The sequence below is a fragment of the Periplaneta americana genome, unplaced genomic scaffold (assembly GCF_040183065.1).
Source record: "Periplaneta americana isolate PAMFEO1 unplaced genomic scaffold, P.americana_PAMFEO1_priV1 scaffold_22, whole genome shotgun sequence".
Classification (NCBI taxonomy): Eukaryota; Metazoa; Arthropoda; class Insecta; order Blattodea; family Blattidae; genus Periplaneta; species Periplaneta americana.
In genome coordinates this window covers 3,230,592-3,249,900 of record NW_027185503.1, presented here as the reverse complement: position 1 = coordinate 3,249,900, position 19,309 = coordinate 3,230,592, and the positions used below count along the sequence as shown (strand labels likewise).

The following is a 19,309-nucleotide window of genomic DNA, read 5'->3' as shown; positions in this document are numbered from 1 at the left end:
AGTCATCAGCGAGTTTTGGCCGAGTATGGACGTGTGCTGAAGAAGCGGGGACCGAACAGCGTAGAGAGGCATTGACCTATGACTTAGTGGTAAAGCAGAAGTTACAGTATAAAATGGATGAAGTGCTACAACGGGAAGTGATAAAGGAGGGGAGAAATGGAGTTAGGAATAGAGGATTACTAATGCAGAATAGTACAGGAAACTCGAAAAGACAAGTGGATATATCATCAGAAACTGGATGTGTAAAATGAAAACATCAGTGCGAAGATTGAATATCTGATACGGGATAATGGGCAAATGAAAGAGAAAATCAGATATTATGAAGATAAGCAAAGAACGAAGAATTTAATACTCTTCGGGGTGGAAGAAGAGGGTCATGAATACGAAATGGATACATATGAGACTATATATAACGTGTGCGAGAAGATTTTTGGTATCGATGTGAGAGTAAGCCATATTGAACAGACGTACAGAATTGGGGAAGGAAGATTCAGACCTATTTTAATAACATTAGCAAGCATGAGAACAAGAGAAATAATCTTAAGGAATTTAAGAAAATTAACGAAGAAGAAAATAAGGGTTGAAAAAGAAGTAAACTATGAAAAAAGAAGCAGACGCAAATCACTGATATCGTTGATGAAAGCAGCTAGAAATAATAGAAACAAGGGACACTTTGCTTAGATATGTGAAGACAAACTGAAAGTCAACGGGAGGTACTTTGACCTGGAGTTTTGTGAGGAGAACGTAAATCATCCGGAATTTGGATTAAATAACGTGGCAGAGAAACATCAGAGGCAGACTGACAAACACGCGCAGCGGGAATCGAAAGCAGAAGAGGAGAATGAAATCAAGCGAACAGAGCAACCGTCTTCAAAGGACAGCATTGGAGTTAATGTAGAATATGTAGTGGACAGGGGATGTACAAGGTACAAACTGAAGAGAATAGAATATTCGCAATACACAATATGGGAAGTCAAGAAATGTTGGAAAGCAATGGTTTGGTTTAATACCGAGTAAAGGGACGAAACAGCTGTTACAATCCGAACGTGACGTGAAGCATGGAACGAAAATTGATGAATCAGGAGTCGGAGCAAGAAGGCGACACACGCAGAAAGAAGACATCGAACCAGAGAGCAAAAAACGGATCACCAAGCAAAATTTTACCAAGCTAGCAGACAATGAGAAGCACACTTCAAAGAAGAGTGGCATAGAGGATACAGCGGCAAAGAAGTATGCCAATGATAAGAGAAAGAAAGGTTTAATCTGTGTAATGATGAATCAGTCTAGTGAAGAAGGAGGGAGCTACTGATGGATATGAATCAAGTGAGGGGATAATAGAGGAAAGAAGAAGGGGAGAAAAGGAGAGGAAACCAGGGTTGGGAAAAACAGGATAATCATCTAAGATGAATATGGAGAGTATAAGGAAAGGAGTCCTCGCGAGTGTAAGTTGCGAAAGGGAGTGCGACGAAGAGAAGAAAGAAGTCGAGAATATAACAGAGAACGAGAGCGCAGATGATCCAAGTCCAGCAACCGTGGGAGATATTGATAGGGTACTAAAGATTTGCGAAAAACTGGAGGAAACGATAAAAGTTCAGAGAGTTTTGTGATAGTTAAAGAAACAAGGAAGTGTAAACAAAGATGTGTGAAGTGTAATAAGTGAACTAAAGGACAAATCTGATTTAGTCTGTGGTATTAGATACGGTCAAAAACATGAGGATTAGATCAATTAGTGTAACTGAAGTGGAAATGTGAATAAGATAGAGGAATAAGTAGTGAAGTGTTAATGAGAAGATGAATAGAATAAATCAGTGAGAAGAAAAGCATTAAAGGTAGTGAGGCTGATAAGATTTGGAAATAGTAAGTAAATATATTTAGGGTTGCACGTAATCGAGATAGGAGGTAGAAAGTGAGTGCAAGTAGTGAGAGTGAACCGTAAAAGTTATCCAATAAAGTGAAAAAGTAAAAAGTGAATTGAACAAGTAAGTATTACAAACAGGAGAACATTGGAACAATAAATGAGACAAATAATATGATACGGTAATATAGATGACAAAGTAGAAAAATTTAGTGAATACTAGTCGAGATAAAAAGGCTTTTGAGATGAACAGAAAATTAAGGATAATAGTAATGTAAGATGACGATGTTAGTAAAGATGGATTAGTATATTATAGCCGAGAATGTTTGTATATAAGAGTAAGGTAGATAGTATTGTATAGCATCCGGGAATGGGATTGAGGGAAGATAATAAAAGGTGAAGAGTTGGAAATAACTGTACATCTGAAAGTATGGAGGAAAAAGTAGAAAGAATTAGGGTTTAACTTTATTTAGTGGGAAGATATGGGGAGATATAGATGATAGGGGAAATATATTAGGATATGTAATTGAATGTAATCAAGGGTAGTGGTGGACCGTATGCAGAAATGTGAGGGAAACCACTACCTGAAAGCCTTATGATGATAAAAAATAAACATAAATATGAATAATGGGAATAAAAATATAGCCAGGGTTAATAATGAGATGAAAATGGGTATACAAGAAGTTTCGGAAATAACAAGCGAATTGCTGGAAAACCAGGAGAACATGAGGATATGGAATATAAGGTGAAGAAGCAAATACAAGAGTAACAAGAGGAATACAACGAAACCAATCGGAATACAATGAGAAGAATTCATTGCAAGGACAGCAAAGGAAATACCAGGAGTACAAGTGGAAGACAACGAAAACACAATCGCAAAGAGAACAAGGGAAATAAAAGTAAAATATAAGTGTAAAAGACGGATCACAAGGAAAATATGAGAAAAATGGAATATGTGGAGAATAAGAGGAATACAAGAACAACAAAGGGAGTACAAGGAGAACAAGGCAAGTGAAAGGAAAGAAAGGGAAAGGGAAGGTAAACAAGGAAGAGAGTGGAACAGGAACAGAATTGCAAAGCGGCCAAGGCGAATATAAGGACAACAAGGGGAAAGCAAAGAGTACAAACGAAAGGGAAGGAAAACAAGAGGAATTCAAGAAGAAGAATTTACTACAAGGAGAACGAGGGAAAGACGTGGAGAAAAGGAGAAGTCGTTGAGGAGAAAGAGAATTGAAGGAGGAAAAGCACATACAATTAGAACAAGGAGATGCAAGAAAAATGTAAATAAAATGAAAACGACAGGAAAACAGGGGGAGAAAAAGGGGAAGGTAAGGAGAAAGTGAACATAGGGAATATAAACAGGACACTTGGAATACAGGGAGAACCATGGGAGTAAAAGGAGAGAAAGGAGAATACAAGTAGGAAAGTAAAATACAAGAAGAAGGGGTACTAAAACAGAGCATACAAGGAGTATACGATGAGACCAAGCAGAATACAGAGAGAGCAAGAGGAATAAAAGGTGGTCAATCGGCGCATAAGGATAACTAGAGGTATGGAAGGAGAACAAGTGGGAGAAAAGGAAAAAAAGCCGAGATACAAGGAGGACAAGGGATTATCAGGAGAACAAGGAGACTACGAGGAAAACAGGGTAATTACAGGCAAGGGGGGATATGAAGGAAACACAAGATATACAAGGAGAACAGAGGAATGGGAAAACAGGAATGTACCAGGAGAACAGTGGGATGCGAGGAGAATAGCGGGACACGAGGAGAAAATTTTGGATAAGAGGAGAACTTGATATGAGGAAAACAGGACGATACGAGGAGAACACAAGATATACGAAGATATACGAGAAGAACGGGGGAATGCGAGGAGAACATTGGGAAGCGAGGATAATAGAGGGATACGAGGAGAAAATTTGGGATAAGAGGAGAACTTGATATGAGGAGAACAGGACGATGCGAGGAGATTAGGGAGATATAAGGAGAACAGCGGGATACGAGGCGGAGGAGCGTTACGAATAGAAGAGTTAAGGAAAACTAGAGTTACGAGGAGAAAACAGAGGATACGTGAAGAACAGGGGAATACCAGGAGACCAAGTATTCGAGGAAAACAGGCGTGGATCGGGAGATAAACCATAAGAATAGGGAGTATACGAGGAGAACAGGTGTTGGATACGAGGACAGGAATAAAATATGAGGAGGACAAGGGGAATACTCGTACTTGGAGAATAGAGGAGGATACGAGAAGAACAACGGGGATATAAGGATAACAAGTGGAATACCTAAAGAACAAGGTAATAACTGGATAAGTTTAATACTAGGAGAACAAGGGTAACACCTGGAGAACAAGGAGGAATACCTGGAGAACAACGCGAATACCTGGAGACCAGGAGATATATCTGGATAACAAAGGGAATACAAGAATAAACAAAGAAAATACAAGGGAAATGAAAGGAGAATAAAAGAAATATGTGGAGTACAATTGGACTACAAGAAGAACGAAAGGAATACAATAAAAACAGTTGTAATAAAAGAAAAACAAGGAAAATAAAGGTAATGCAAGGAGAACAAGGAGCATGCAATTAAAAAAAGAGAATGCGAGAAGAAGGGAAATGAAGGGAAAACAAAAATGCAAGGTAGACAAAGGGAATGAAAGGAAAAACAAGGCGAATATAAGGAGAAATGCAGAAAAATGGCCATACATTGAGAAAACGAGGTATACAAAAAGAACGAGGGTATTCAAAGACGACATACGAGATTTAGAGAGAGAAAGTGGAATGGTAGAAGAGAAAATAATGAGAAAAACGGAATACGTGGAAAATAATTGGATTACAATGAGAACAAGAGACGTGCAAGGAAAGAAAGAGTAAAAGAAGGTCAACAAGGAAAATACAACAACAATAGAAATGGAAGGCGCACGGGGCGAATATAAGGACAACAAGGGGAATGCAAGGAGAACAAATGGAAGAGATAGGAAGCAAGGAGAACACTGGTAATACAAGCAAACGAGGCGAAAACAGAGAGGAAAATTGAAGACGTGGAGAGAAAGAATACGAGGAGGAAAAGGTCATGCAATGAGAACATGAAACGCAAGGAGGATAAGATTAATAGAACGAGAACGAGGGGCACAAAACAAGGGGAATAAGAGGAATATAGATGGAATAACTGGAATATAAGAACTATAAGAGGAATACAATATTAACAATTAGAATAAAACGACAGCACAGCGAATGCAAGCAGAAGACGAGGAAATCAAGGCAGAGACATAGAGGATAAGGTGAATATAGTGAGGAAAAATGTTATTGTAAATAGAATAGACGATATGGAAGGAGAACAAAAGGAATAAAGGTGAACAAGGGAATTATAAGGAAAACGAGGTAAGCCGAGTAGAAAGGGGAAGTCTAAAGAAACCAGAAGACGAGGAGAATATTAGTAGGAAAGGAAATAGAAGGAGTGTAAGAAAAATTCAAGGAGAGCGAGAAAGCGGAATACAATAACAAGGCATATACAAGCGTTACTCAGGATTGCAATGAGGGCGAGAGGAATATAAAGAGAATAATAGGCATTAAAAGACAAAATAGTAATAATAATAATAATAATAATAATAATAATAATAATAATAATAATAATAATGTGAAATATTGTTATTGAAACTTATCTAAGTTATCAGTCAATCTGAATACATTAGACATGTAAAGATAATTACTTATGACTATCATTTATCTATTTTAATGAATAGAGATGGAACAATTTTTTCGTAAACAAGGTACCGTTCAATAATACTGTAGTGTCTTCCTAAGTGAATAGTTTGGTAGTTAGCGACTGAAGTTACGTTTCTTACTCCAGTGCAGTTTTATTAAAATGGAATAAGCACCAGCACGTATTTTCAAATTGAATGTTATGGTTGTTCTGATACTTTGTCTAGAAAGGAATTGTTCCACCTCTAGTCATACACTTAAAGTTTACTTCTCTTACGTCTTAAACAACAAAATAGGTTACGGAAGATACTACACTTTTTCATCTTCTTCTTCTCTGCTCTCAGTTCCTCTTCTGCTTCATAGTCGACAAATTGTATTTCTGCAAAGAGCAAAATGAACATGATCGTTAAGCGTGCATTCACTGGCTTGCATTGAATGTCATATTAATAGCGCGATGATTCGTAAGAAAATCATACAAAACCATTTTATACATGTTTTGAACGCCTGTAATGACGAATATTTGAAGTTACGGTTTCATATGTTTGTACATTTCAGGCGTTCTTCTATACGGCCTATAAAAGACTATAGAGCATACGATGTAGTCTATTTTCAGGGTTTTGCGTCAGAAAATCCCAAATTAGCATATTTCGTAAAAATATAATTTTTCGGATTGTTTGTAAGCACATAATATTTTTGTTAATTCTGCTCTATGGCGGAAAATCCTTGCATATGAAGGGTAGGTGTGGAAAAGCCCGAACAACCACTCTCTGCCTTTGTTCCTTTGCACTGCTGCAAAACAAGAAGCATTCCCAAACACCCCTACATACCATATTTTCTCTGTTGGCACGCCAGCAGTCTGAGTGTCAAGTGCGTGATTTTGTTGTATTATATGTACGGATTGTGTGAATCTGTTCGTGATGCCTCCTGCAGAATTATTATTAGTAATATTAGAATTCTAACAATACATTTCTCACATACAAGGAACCAGTGTGAAGACAAAACTAGACAGGGTACTTTCGAAATATCTTGGTTGCAGCACTGTGCTCAACCTGAATGTTACAAAACCACAATTTGTACACAAACATTTTGTCAACAACTTCATGTGATGTTAAACGATAATTCAATATTCAAAAATCTCCTTGTAAGCAACAGAGTATGACAACAGACAAGCTTCAAACGCTATTGGCTGTGTTTTGTAACCAGATAAAGTAAGGTAAACTAAGAAATGAAGTGCACATATTGGCTCTTGGTGGAAAATGCCTGACATATCATTCTCATTTTTTTAGAATAGTAGTAAACTCTAGTTACATTGGATTTTGCATGCTTTTGCAAATGTCTTGGTTTATTATGCACATTTGAACATTTTGTGTATAAACCTTGGCCTTATTTATGAGTGTATGTTTGTGAAGTCTCTCCAAGCGAAGTACCAATTTAAAGGGTCACAACTTGACATCTTTTCAACCCTAGTTAATCCTTCACATCACTTCCCATCTACCGCGCTAAGTTTTTCACCTATCCGTTACTATCCGTTTGCAAAAGAAAGCCATTAGAATTCTATGTCAATCAAACTATCTTGAACATTGTCGACCTCTTTTCAAACAATCACAGATATTAACTGTCATAAATTTATATATATATATATATATATATATATATATATATATATATATATATACGACCTAGTCCTTTACACTCCACAAAATATAGAAAATTACTCATTAATAGCCAATATACATGATCATGAAATTAGAAATAGTGAACAAATTAATATTCCATACTGTAGATTACATAAAACTAGTACAAATTTTTCTGTCATGGGGATGAAATTATAGTCTATAATAAGCTTCCCAGTTAATATTATAAGTTACCAACCAATAGTTTCAAAGCTAGATTTTATAATTGTCTTTTAATTATTCCTTTCTACTCTGTAGATGACTTTCTTAACATAAATTCACACGAAATTGTTTTAATAAATAAAGTTATTTAGATTAGTTACGAATATTATTCTGTTGCTGAGTTTTTCAACACAAATTTGTATGAAATTGTATTTTAATAAATAAGTTTAATCCCAATTTAGTTAGTTTTCTTCAATTTAAAAGTTTCAAATTATTTCATGTTTTCATTGTATTACTTAAATTTTACTGTTTCTGTTATGTGTTTTTAAAAATGTATTTATATGTTTTTTCAATGTATTCTGACGAAGCCTAAAACTGTATGTCTAATGGCCAAATAAATTGAATTGAATTGAATATCACACCTGGCTAAACAAGCTTTATGTGGGTATAATAGTGATTCACATCAATGTGTAAAAGACTGGAAAAAACAAATAATATATAACGTATTCCAAAATTACCGCAAATTTCATAATCTCAATAGAAATATGCAATAATAAGCAGCTCCAAATGAAGTAAAATTGGAAATCAACATGCTTTTATGTGCATCATTTAAAATTTGACTCGCGTCAGGAAGAAGGAGGGGTAGACTTCCGACACTTCATCTGTGCACTTGGCCGACATCAGAGCGGCGGAGGGTTGCCTCGCTACATCTTCAAATATATGAGCTGTTCAGAGCAAATGTGTTAGTCAAAATTCTGTAATGAGGTTCAAAGTAAATAATCTGTTAAATACAGCGCAAAGTAGCAATTAATATGCCTTCTTGCTATCCACTGACTACTAATAGTTTAAATAAATTTAATATTAGTTGCTACTTTGCGCTGTATTTTACAGAATGTTTATTTTAACCCTCATTACACATTTTTGACTTGCACCACTTCTGCTCTGAACGGCTCATATATCATGCACATTATCTTACCTGTCGAAGATGTAGGCGTACCTAGCCAAGAATAGAACAAAGTGCCGCTCGCTTGTTAGAGCTCTATGCTCCACATCTGCACACGCACTTACAGAACTACTGTTACCGCAAATTAAGTTAATTTAACATGTATTACAGCATTTCAGCGCCACTTCGTAGCAATGCCGCATTGTCTTTGGTCCAGGGAAAATATAATACATTTTTGTAACTGAGTGGCGGGAGTGAGTTTTTCCATAAAGACGAATATATTCCGTAGACTAAAAATACAGCCCGGCTTTCCTAAAAAAATGGGGGTGATGTACTGCGTATTTACCAATTTAACTTTTTACTTTTCGAAACATCAACCAACCACCATTACTAAAAAGTCTTTATCGACCGCTTTAACGTTTCATTGCGATCTGGAATTTAGATTCAAACATAAGCGAAGCTACCAACCCAGCGGCTGTAAAGCATTTAATATTATTAATGAACAATTAAGTAGAATAAGAAATTGTAAGAGAAATATTACAAGAGGAAAAAGAAGTACCTTATTAATGTGCTCAGTAGTCCATTTTGTAGTTGGAAGTCCTTTGTTTTTTTTTAAATTATGTTTTTGAATAACTTACTACGTTGTGCATGCGTTATCATCATTGAAAGGGGAAAGTATAAGGGTAAACGACAGCCAAAATAAGCGCAAGTCTCTTTCAAGGCTACAGGCATAATATATTCCTGTCCTGACTGCCTGCACACTTGGGTAGAAAGTAATAATAAATATGATTCGCTTCGAGTTGTATTTTGTCTTTTATTTTAGCATTATATTTTCTACCACATTGAAAAGCTAGAGAATAGCGTGTTTAATTAATGTTCTTCCTTTCTGTAAGGAACTTAAATCAAATATTTAACAGCAGGTTTTACGAACTGCGACAAATTTAACAAGTGGTTTGGACCAACTACTCGATAAATCTCCTCTTCGCTACCAGTAATCGAACTAGTGCGTAGCTGGAAGCGCTGCCACTTCAGGATGTAAACAATTACTGTACCTAAAGAAGGATCGGCGCCGCTCCACAGTGTGATCAGGCTTGGTGTTCTGGGGTCCCGGTCGTGGCTGCTCGACGTCTCCATCTGTCCCCCTTTCCGTTGATCTGGATTCTTTCTGGATGCTAGAATAACCGACAGTACGGTATGAAGGTTAGTAATGAAATTATGGTTGTTTAGGCATCATTGCTAAGATTCGAAATTTCCTGAAGAATACGAAAAGCATCACCATTTATGATAGGAAAAATATCTTCCCTAATAACTAATCTAGGTTCAAAATGATTTATGTGCAACACATTTTAGGAAGATAGGAACTGGTCACTCTACCCCATTATATCCTGGCTTAGTTGCCTCATAAGTGGTGCCTTATTGTTATCATTTACGAAGCTCAGACAGTTGACTGGACAACAACAAACTGTAATTTCCTTAGCTTGGAAATTGTCACGATTATGCACCTAAACCATTTGTCGCGTAAAGTTGTATTTTTCGGGAATTTAAACGCTGAAATATGAGACGCAGGCCCAGTATTAGAATTACAACCCGGTACACAACACGAACGGCCCATTTCACGACGTAATTAACACAAGAAAACATCATAACAAAACCACGTGGTAATCCTGCTTGGACCACCACCGGCGCCATTTTGGCTACTATCGATACCTGCATTCAGGTCTGAGTATTGAAGGTGGTCTTGGTTTTACCGCGTGAATTCTTGAATTCTTTCAAACCACAAGGATTGCATACACATAATTAAATACTTAATTTTTAATCACCAATAGTACTATTGCGAAATATTGAACCACCAAAATTATGCAATGGAACAAGATTTGGAATGAAAAATCTCATGCAAAATGCAATAGAAGTGACAATATCAACTGCAAAACGAAAGGAGAAAATGTTTTTATCCCACATATTCCTATGATGGCCACTAACATGCTATTCCATTTTAAGCAACAGCGATTTCAGTGCGACTAGCATTCGTACTGACAGTATGAAAATAAAGCTCAAGGATAGTCGCAGACATTGGTTTAGGCTTAGGAAGTCCGTGTTTTTCCCAATGACAATAATTGCGTAACTTGCTTTCGAGTGAGCACACCGGAATATGTATATACACATTTCAGAAATAGAGGAGAAAACGAATTATATGCATATAAAAAGCAACTCATTGATAGTTTTATCATGTTCCTAATGTAGTATGTGAATGTACATAAGCTCACTGAAAATGACACTTTCTAAAATATGCATCCCTCAAAATAGCATTGCCCATTTCAAAAAATGTGTTATTGCGAAATTCTATATGTGTAATCTTGTTGCCAGTTATTTCAACTTAGTACAATATAAAATAACATTATTCCAAATATTTTAGGTTCACGAAATGATAAACAGCTCATTTACGAGGCTAACATACTAGAGTGGTGATTAGAACTGTTCTCCGTTTTCTTTTTACTTCTAAACAAACTTTAAAAATGCCCTCCGGTAACATTTACAAAACAGTAGATAGAACTTCGTTATTATGAGCCCTCGATTGTTCGGCTTGGTTAAGTGGTCATGATTTTATTGTCAAACATTCATTTTATTAAAAATATTTCAATTTTTTAACACGTTTTCTTATTAAACGGCAAGCTAGGACGGTGTTGTTAATGTAGTTTAAGACAAAGTATCCCTTAACATTTAAAAATGCTAGAACATTCGTAATTACTAACTTCATTCAAGAAAAGAAAGGAAATGCATGAACTTACCTTGCTGTATGTCTGTTCCCATTCACACATTAATTTCAGTGCACTCTAGTGGCAGGAAGAGAAAAAGACATTTCTTGGGACGAACTGTGAAAAAATAAGAACCAAGAAAAAAAGTACACTTCTTTCCTATTGCTTGACATAATAATGATAAATTCATAACATAAAGTTCCAAATATTTCTATGCGTGATGTGCCTATAAATTAAATGGAGAATGCGACTATACGCGCTTAAATATCACCACAGTGAGTGGACCCAAAGCACGGAGCCTGAGGTTCAGACATATTTTCAGCACATAGAGAAAAAGGCCGCCAAACAAAGCGAACGTTTTAATGGTTGGTATCTAAGAAGTACACGTAATTTACTATAAGTGTAACAGAATTGATTAACTATGAACAAGTGGGGAAGGAAACGTAGAACACGCCGAGGGCGATCTATCTGTAAATGGCTCTTACACATAAAATTTGTGACTACTTACTCCCAAAAAGACGACGAAAACAACCACAAAATACATATTTTAAACAGGACCAGCAGCCACGTCTTCTATTTCCCTCCTCATCATCTTCTTGTTCTTTATCTTCTTCTTGCGCAAATGATGGTAGGCCTATTGACATGGAATCTTCCTCATCATCATCTTCTTTTTCTTTTTCGGATGATGGTGCTGGCATGGGAGTTGCTGGTATGGGCGCTGTCATGGGAGCTTGAAAATCCTCCGGGAAGTCGTCTGCAAGAAGCAAACCGAACTTTGTTGTTAAACATCCATTGCATTCACTGGCTTTCAGTGAATGAAATATTAATAGGGCGAAGATTCGGATGCACCTGCATGTTTTTACTGTCCATTTGCAAGCCATACGATTTTTTTTTTATGTTTTGAACAACTGTAATGAAGAATATTCAAAATTAATTGTACGTATTTTTGCTTATTTCAGGCATATCTATATATAACAGAGAATTGAGCATGCACTGTAGCATATTTTCAGTATTATATGGCATGAAGTCCCAAATTAGCATATCGATGGACTAGATCTAATACCACGTACGTGATTTTTTCCATAATTTTCAGGAGAGACATAGAACTTTTATTATATATATTTGTATGCATTTCAAGCACTGAAAATCACAGTAATCAGTAAGAATACTATGTCTGAATTCTATAAGCTTCATGTTACTGTGACACTCTAATTTGAAACTTACGGCATATATCAAAGACGGACATTTGTCGTCTCCGTAGTTTTGATCTAGCGGCAATTTCTTGTTCCACAGTGTTCTTGTAATATTTAACGCAATTTATTTTATAAATGTAGTGTTAGAGTTTGCATATGGTTTCACTATAACTGGAAAAAACATAAAAAATTGTATAAAAATCCACAGCTATCTAAATTTCGATCTGAGGTCAGATGTCCGCCTTTGATATTAAACTACTCATATAAAACATGATTTGAATTTGGATTAAGTTCATACCGAGATAAAGCTACAAAATGCATGTTTCTCAAAACTTTAAATTTTGAGTTGTTTCCCGTCGATATTGTATTCCTGTTCTGACTGACTGCACACTTAGATGAGAAACAACGATTTAATAATATGATTTGATTATGTTTACTGTCATATTAAAAAGCTAGATAATTTTGTGTTACTATGTTAAATGAAGTCCCGCGCCGTGGCGTCGCGGTCTAAGGCATCCCGCCTAGGACTCGCGTTACGGAATGCGCGCTGGTTGGAGTCCTCATGGGGGAAGAAATTTTCTCATGAAATTTAGGCCAGTGTATGGGACCGGTGCCCACCCAGCATTGTGATGCACTTGGGGAGCTACGATAGGTAGCGAAATCCGGTTGCGAATACCAGCTATAACGGCTGGGGGATCATCGTGCTAACCACACGATACCTCCATTCTGGTTGGATGATGGTCCACCTTTGCTTCGGCACGTGGGCGTGAAGCCAGCAGCCGGCTGGTCGGTCTAGGCCCTTCACGGGCTGTAGCGCCACGGATTATTGTTATTATGTTAAATGAATGTTCTTCCTTTCTGTCAAGAACCTAGTTTGTTTGAACTTCAGACATTCAAGAACAAGTTCTGCGAACTGCGACAAATTCAACAAGTGAGTCGGGCCACTGGTGAGAACTGGCTGAATGACGTCACTGGAGAAACGCCCTATTCGCTACCTGTAAGGATTCAAGTCTGCTGAACTTGTGCACAGAGTTCATGGGTATCAAGAGTACCGCAGTCCTTTGCGTTGGAAATGCTGACAAATCATCCAGTTTTATTCGAGCGCTCGCTATTTTCCATATATAATTTTATAGGAAATTATGTAGCCTAAAACAGAATAGAATATTTTTAATTTTAAGGTCACGGACACAGGCCCGAATTGAGTTTTAATTTAAATGTTCCTGTTCTAAGCGTATTGAAATGGAATAACAATGGCGGCCGACTAGCAGTTTGAGCTCCACGGACTCTGCTTGTGGCACTTCCTCAGGATGTAAACAGTTACTGTACCTTCCCGGCAACCGAAATCGAAGTAACGAACATAACGGTCCAGCTCCTGCTTCCGCAGCTCCTCCAGCCTGATGCGCTCCTCGGCGGATTCCACCTGCGTCGGCTTTGCCAGCTTGTCAGTTGTTTCATGTCGGACTAAAAGACAGTTTACGCACTATTATACAACTGTTTAAAGTAATTTAAAGAAAAGAGCCTTCTTAATTAAGTAGTTGTCATTGATTTCCCTGCGACGTAACCACTCGGACGGACAGTAGCATGACAACATGTACGTCACTAAACTATTAAAAACAACTTAATCATAAAAGTAAAGTCTGAAAAAGAATCAAAAGATGAAGCACGTAGTAACGGTTACTTCTAATATAGGTATAGTCATACACTTAAAATGTACTACTTCTTAAGTTTCTAACAGCAGCAACAAAATAATTGAAAAGGAGATATTACCCTTCTTCTTTCTTCCAGTCTCCGATTCTCCTCCGTTTTCCTCTTCTGTTGCAGAGTTGGCTGATGACGATGACGTATAATCGTCATAGTGGAAATGGGAAATCATTAATTCTGCAAAAAGCAAAATGAACTTGATCGTTAAGGATGTGTCATTGCATGCACTGGCTTTAAACCCAAAATATATAAAAAAAATTATGTAAAACTTAATTTATATATTTTATCCCAATAATGAGTGTATTTGGACACAAACGTGCACTTTGTAAAAAAAAAAAAAAGAATCCCTCGTAAGATTACATTTTTTAACGTGTAGTTTGAGAGCACCCACGACAAGGTCATGCAAACGCCAATAATAAACATATGCTACATTACCAATCAATCAATCAACAGAACTTCTTAATGTATTCAGCTGTTTACTGAAAACATAAAGTCCACTATAGTCTATTCAGTTTTTGTTTTTCCTGAAACTTGGACTCTCACTTTGAGAGAGGAACAGAGATTAAGGATGTTTGAGAAGTTTTTTAGGAAAATATTTGGGGCTAAGAGGGATGAAGTTACAGGAGAATGGAGAAAGTTACACAACGAGAACTACACGCATTGTATTCTTCACTTGACATAATTAGGAACATTAAATCCAGACGTATGAGATGGGCAGGGCATGTAGCACGTATGGGTGAATCCAGAAATGCTTAACTTATGCAGTGTTAGTTGGAAGGCCGGAGGGAATAAGACCTTTTGGGGAGGCCGAGACGTAGATTGGAGGATAATATTAAAATGGTTTTGAGAGAGGTGGGATATGATGGTAGAGACTGGATTAATCTTGCTCAGGATAGGGACCGATGAACAGTGGTACCGATCATCTCAAAACCCGGCCAAAAATCGAGTTTTTCAAAATGCGAGTAATAGGGCGTACCCCACCTACCATCGTTCTATTATGTCTTTGGGTCATAAAACTGCAACTGTCACAACAATCTCGGTTATACTATGACGTTATAAACGAGTTTGATGAACAAAAAGGTAGAATCGTTCTGCAGTTAAATGAAAGATGAGTAGGTAAATTATTTTCTAAATATTCATTGTATTTAGTTACTGCTCCCCTTCTTTTAAATATTGTTACAGCCATTGATGTAAACAATTACTGTACCTTGAGAGAAGACGGATTCGATAGTTTGTGTGGACGCCCGAGCCATCACCATCACTCTGGGCTCCACGTACAAATTGAGCTCGCTGGTCTGTATGGCTGCGTCCGTCATGTTCCTCTCTTCTGTTTCGGGTCCAGCTGAAAAGCAATATTATTCTCAGTTGAAATCGTCGTTATCACAGTGATTGCTAGCTATTGAAAGAAGAGAAAATTGAAAGTTTTGAGAAAACTACATTTTAAAGCAATATGTTGCTATGAGAAACCAAAGGATCATTGAAATTACTCCGTAATTCTGTTAATAGTGTTTCATATAGCTATGCTACAAGTTTCAAATAATTAGAACGTGTTAGTTGGATTTTTCACAGCAACATGAGACTTTAAAATTCAGGTTTCCCATAACTTTAAATTTTGAGTTGTTTCCCTTTTGAACTGGGCCGTCTATATACATTTAGACTTTGGTGGGGATACTGACATGCCGCGTAGAAGTGAAGTCTTCCGTGTCGCCTCAGTAGCTCAGACATCTACAAGTCATGTATAGAAGAGCGGATTCGATCTGATCGGAGTGAGTTTTATATCCTGAATAACTCGGAAATGGAGTTTTACAGAGTCATGGCACCGATGTTTTAGTTTCTTTAACAGAAAGTGGAATTATTACTGCCCAAAGCCTATCAGTTATTATTAGGCTTGACTTCCCCCCCCTCAAAAAAAATCGAACCATTACTTAGGAGAAAGTTTGTCTTCTTCAAACAAAATTGAAAACAAAAAAAATCGTTATAAAAATGTTCTCTAAAACATAATTTTAACGTTATTCTGATCGTAAGCTAATCTGACCAGCAGAAGTTAGTTTGCGTCTACTCATACTTGCGAATAATGTTTCCACTTTTCGTCTTTTACGACTCTTGCTGCTCTCCTGAAACTATTTCCTAGGATGTACCCTACTGGGACCAGGTGTCAATTTTCAGGACACGATACTGGTGATTCACAAGGTCTGATTGCATATAACATATTTTCCGTGCAAGTTACAGTACAATTCAACCACTAACTGTTGTTAGCTAAAATTTCCCTAACACTGGGATTACTTTCAGTCCATTTTTAAAACACTCTGTATAAGTTATCATTAATAATCCTTACAATTACATAATGTCAACACTACCTCGTCTCCTCATATGTGGCCTAAAACTTGCTCTTTCCTTTCAGAAAAATCACTTAGTCCTCGTCAGAAATGTAATAGCTCCCTCTCCGTGAACTGCGGTATTTTACGGGAACAAAAAGAAATATATTCATTCATTCAGTGTTCTGTCCAAGGCCAGGCCTTTCACTGCGAACCCAGCTTTCTCCAAACGTCCCTATTTTCTGCCTTCCTCTTTGTCTCCTCTTATGATCCATATTGCCTATCTTAATGTCGTCTACCATCTGATAGCTTTTTCTGCCCCGAACTATTCTCCCGTTCACCACCCCTTTCATTGCACCCTTCAGTATGCAGTTTCTTCTCAGCAAGTGGCCCAGCCAATTTCTTTTCATTTTCCTGATCAGTTTCAGCATCATTCTTTCTTCAGCCACTCTTTCCAACACAGCTTCATTTCTTATTATTTCAGTCCACATCACACGTTCCATTCTTCTCTATATTCACATTTGAAATGATTTTATTCGCTTCTCTTCACTTCGTCGTAACGTCCACGTTTCTGCCCCTTACAATGCCACATTCCATACAAAGCACTTCACTAGTCTCTTCCTTAGTTCTCTCTGCAGAAGTCTGCAGATGATGCTCTTTTTTCTATTGAAAGCTTCCTTGGCCATTGCTATCCCCCTTTTGACTTCCTGGCAGCAGCTCATGTTACTGCTTGTAATACACCCCAAGTATTTGAAGCTGTCCTCTAGCAGTACTGCCTCATTTAGAATTCGCAAGTTTACCTTCTTTATATTTCTTCCTATAGCCATGATCTTCGTCATATTTACATTTATCTTCATCCCATATTGCTCACAGCTGTCATTTAGCTCCAATAGCATATCACTTTGTATCATCTCCTTTTCAGCTAACAACGCCATATCAGCAGCAAATCTTATACACTTTATTCTTCTGCCCCTTACTTTCACTCCTCCAATATTTTGAAAACTGTTTTTCACTAAATCCTTCAAATAGATGTTGAACAGAGTAGGTGATAAAATGCGTCTTCAATGTACTCATCTCCCAAATTCACATATATATATATATGTGTGTGTGTATATATATATATATATATATATATATATATATATATATATATATATATATATATATGTATGTCATAGCTGCCCCTGCAGTGCTTTTATAGGGTTTCATCACTTGCCGATTGCTGTCTACCAGCTCCACGTTTTTGATGACCTCTTCCCTCCCGTTACAAAATGCATGCGCTTACCTAGCCACGGTACCATATGGTGAAGTCTCTCTACCACAAGCTTCCAGTAATGCTGTATGGCATTGTCGAGCCTCTTGCAATCTGAATTTTAATGAAGCACCTTTGCTCGTATTTGCTAAACATTCTAGAGCACTACAGATAAGTGTCTACTAATTAAGCTCACTACAGAAGTCTTATAAATCAGATTACGTCTTCAAACTCACAGATAACACACATCAGATGCTCTTCTTTCTCATTGTTGTCAGCTTTCATAATTTACCGCTGATAGCGCCACATATAAACATTGTTGCCACTAATTATTTAATGACTCTTGTATAATGGGGGAAAATGTTACTGTAAGTAGAATAGAGGATATGCAAGGAGAACAAGGGGAATGAAAGAAAAAACGAGGTAAGCTGAGGAAGACGAGGAGAATACTAATGGAAAATGAAATACAAGGAGAATAAGAAAAATTCAAGAACAAGAAAGGGGAATACAACAATAACAATGGGTATACGAGCGTTACTTAGGGAATACAATGGAAACGAGAGAAATATCAAGAGAATGATAGGCGTTAAAGAACAGCATAGTGGATGCGAAGAGAATAAGACGAGTACAACGGGAACCAGGGGAATCCAAAGGACACCGGAAGGACACAGAGAAGAAGAAAACTAAATGAAGTATAAGAGAGAGCCATTCCTTCTCTAAATTGGGAATCGATCGTTATATTTTTTTGGCGACATTGCAGTTTACATTGAAGTACAGTTATAGCATGTCACTTTTTAAACCCTATTACCGCCTCTAATTTATTAAGAGGTAACAATGTTTTCGTAAACAAGGTACCGTTCAATAACAGTATTATAGTGTCTTCTTAAGTGTACAGTTTGGTAGTTAGCAACTGAAGTTACATTTCTTACGTGCAGTGCAGTTTTATTAAGATGGATAAGCACCATCACGCATTTTCAAATTGAATGTTATGGTTGTCCTGCTATCTTCTATAGGAAGAATTTGTTCCAGCTCTATTCATACACTTAAAATTTACTATTTCTTACGCCCCAAACAACAATAACAACAAAACCGCCAAAATAATTTAAAAGAAGACATTACCCTTCTCCTTTCTCTCCGTTTCTCCACAGTTTTCCTCTGCTGCTGCAGGGGTGGCAGATGATGTTGATGTATAATCGTCACAGTCGACAACCAGTAATTCTGTAAAAAGGAAAATGAACTTGATGGTTAAGCATGTGTCATTGCATTCAGTGGCTTTTATTGAATATCATATTACACTTTAAAAACCCAAATGTATAAAAAATAATGTAAAATTTAATTTCTCTACTTTATCGGAACAGTGCAGTGTATTTTCACACATACATATGTGCACTTTGTAAAAAAAAAAAACATCCCTCGTATGGTTACACTACTTTAACTTGTGGCTTGAGAGCTACATTGGGATGGAGTGGTTATTATAGTGGAAAGACACAAAGTATTATAAAACAGGAATAAACTTCTTACAATGTTTTAATTACTAGACGAAGAATGTCAACAGAAAATAGAAATGTGTTACCATTACAATGAGTTATTTTAGAAAATAATAAAAATCCACAGTCATGTCTTACAAAGCATTACAAACATTCAGAATTTAGTATCTTTGTCGGATTGCTTGTTATGGAAATTGAGAAAGCAGTTCTTTCCCGAAGTCATGCACAGATTTACTTTGCATTTTGAGCAAACTACCTGAGTAAAGCCTTTAGAG

General features: G+C 36.9%; 1 protein-coding gene across 1 annotated transcript; it reads right to left on the bottom strand.

The window, feature by feature from the left end:
• Nucleotides 1-5,695: 5,695 nt before the first annotated feature.
• On the bottom strand, nucleotides 5,696-11,812 carry LOC138693829 (uncharacterized). Its single transcript, XM_069817659.1, has 3 exons — nucleotides 11,595-11,812; nucleotides 9,386-9,505; nucleotides 5,696-5,934 (listed from the first exon to the last, which is right to left on the bottom strand). Exons 1-3 carry the CDS (start codon nucleotides 11,809-11,811, stop codon nucleotides 5,813-5,815), a joined length of 459 nt encoding a protein of 152 aa, XP_069673760.1. The 5' UTR covers nucleotide 11,812; the 3' UTR covers nucleotides 5,696-5,812.
• Between the last annotated feature and the right edge of the window lie 7,497 nt (nucleotides 11,813-19,309).

Coding starts and splice junctions, on each gene's coding strand:
- LOC138693829 (XM_069817659.1), bottom strand. CDS start 11,811: ATGACAGCGCCCATACCAGCAACTCCCATGCCAGCACCATCATCCGAA. Junction 9,506..11,594: donor TTTTCGTCGTCTTTTTGGGA/GTAAGTAGTCAC, acceptor CGGTTATTCTAG/CATCCAGAAAGAATCCAGAT. Junction 5,935..9,385: donor CGGCGCCGATCCTTCTTTAG/GTACAGTAATTG, acceptor TGCTCTTTGCAG/AAATACAATTTGTCGACTAT.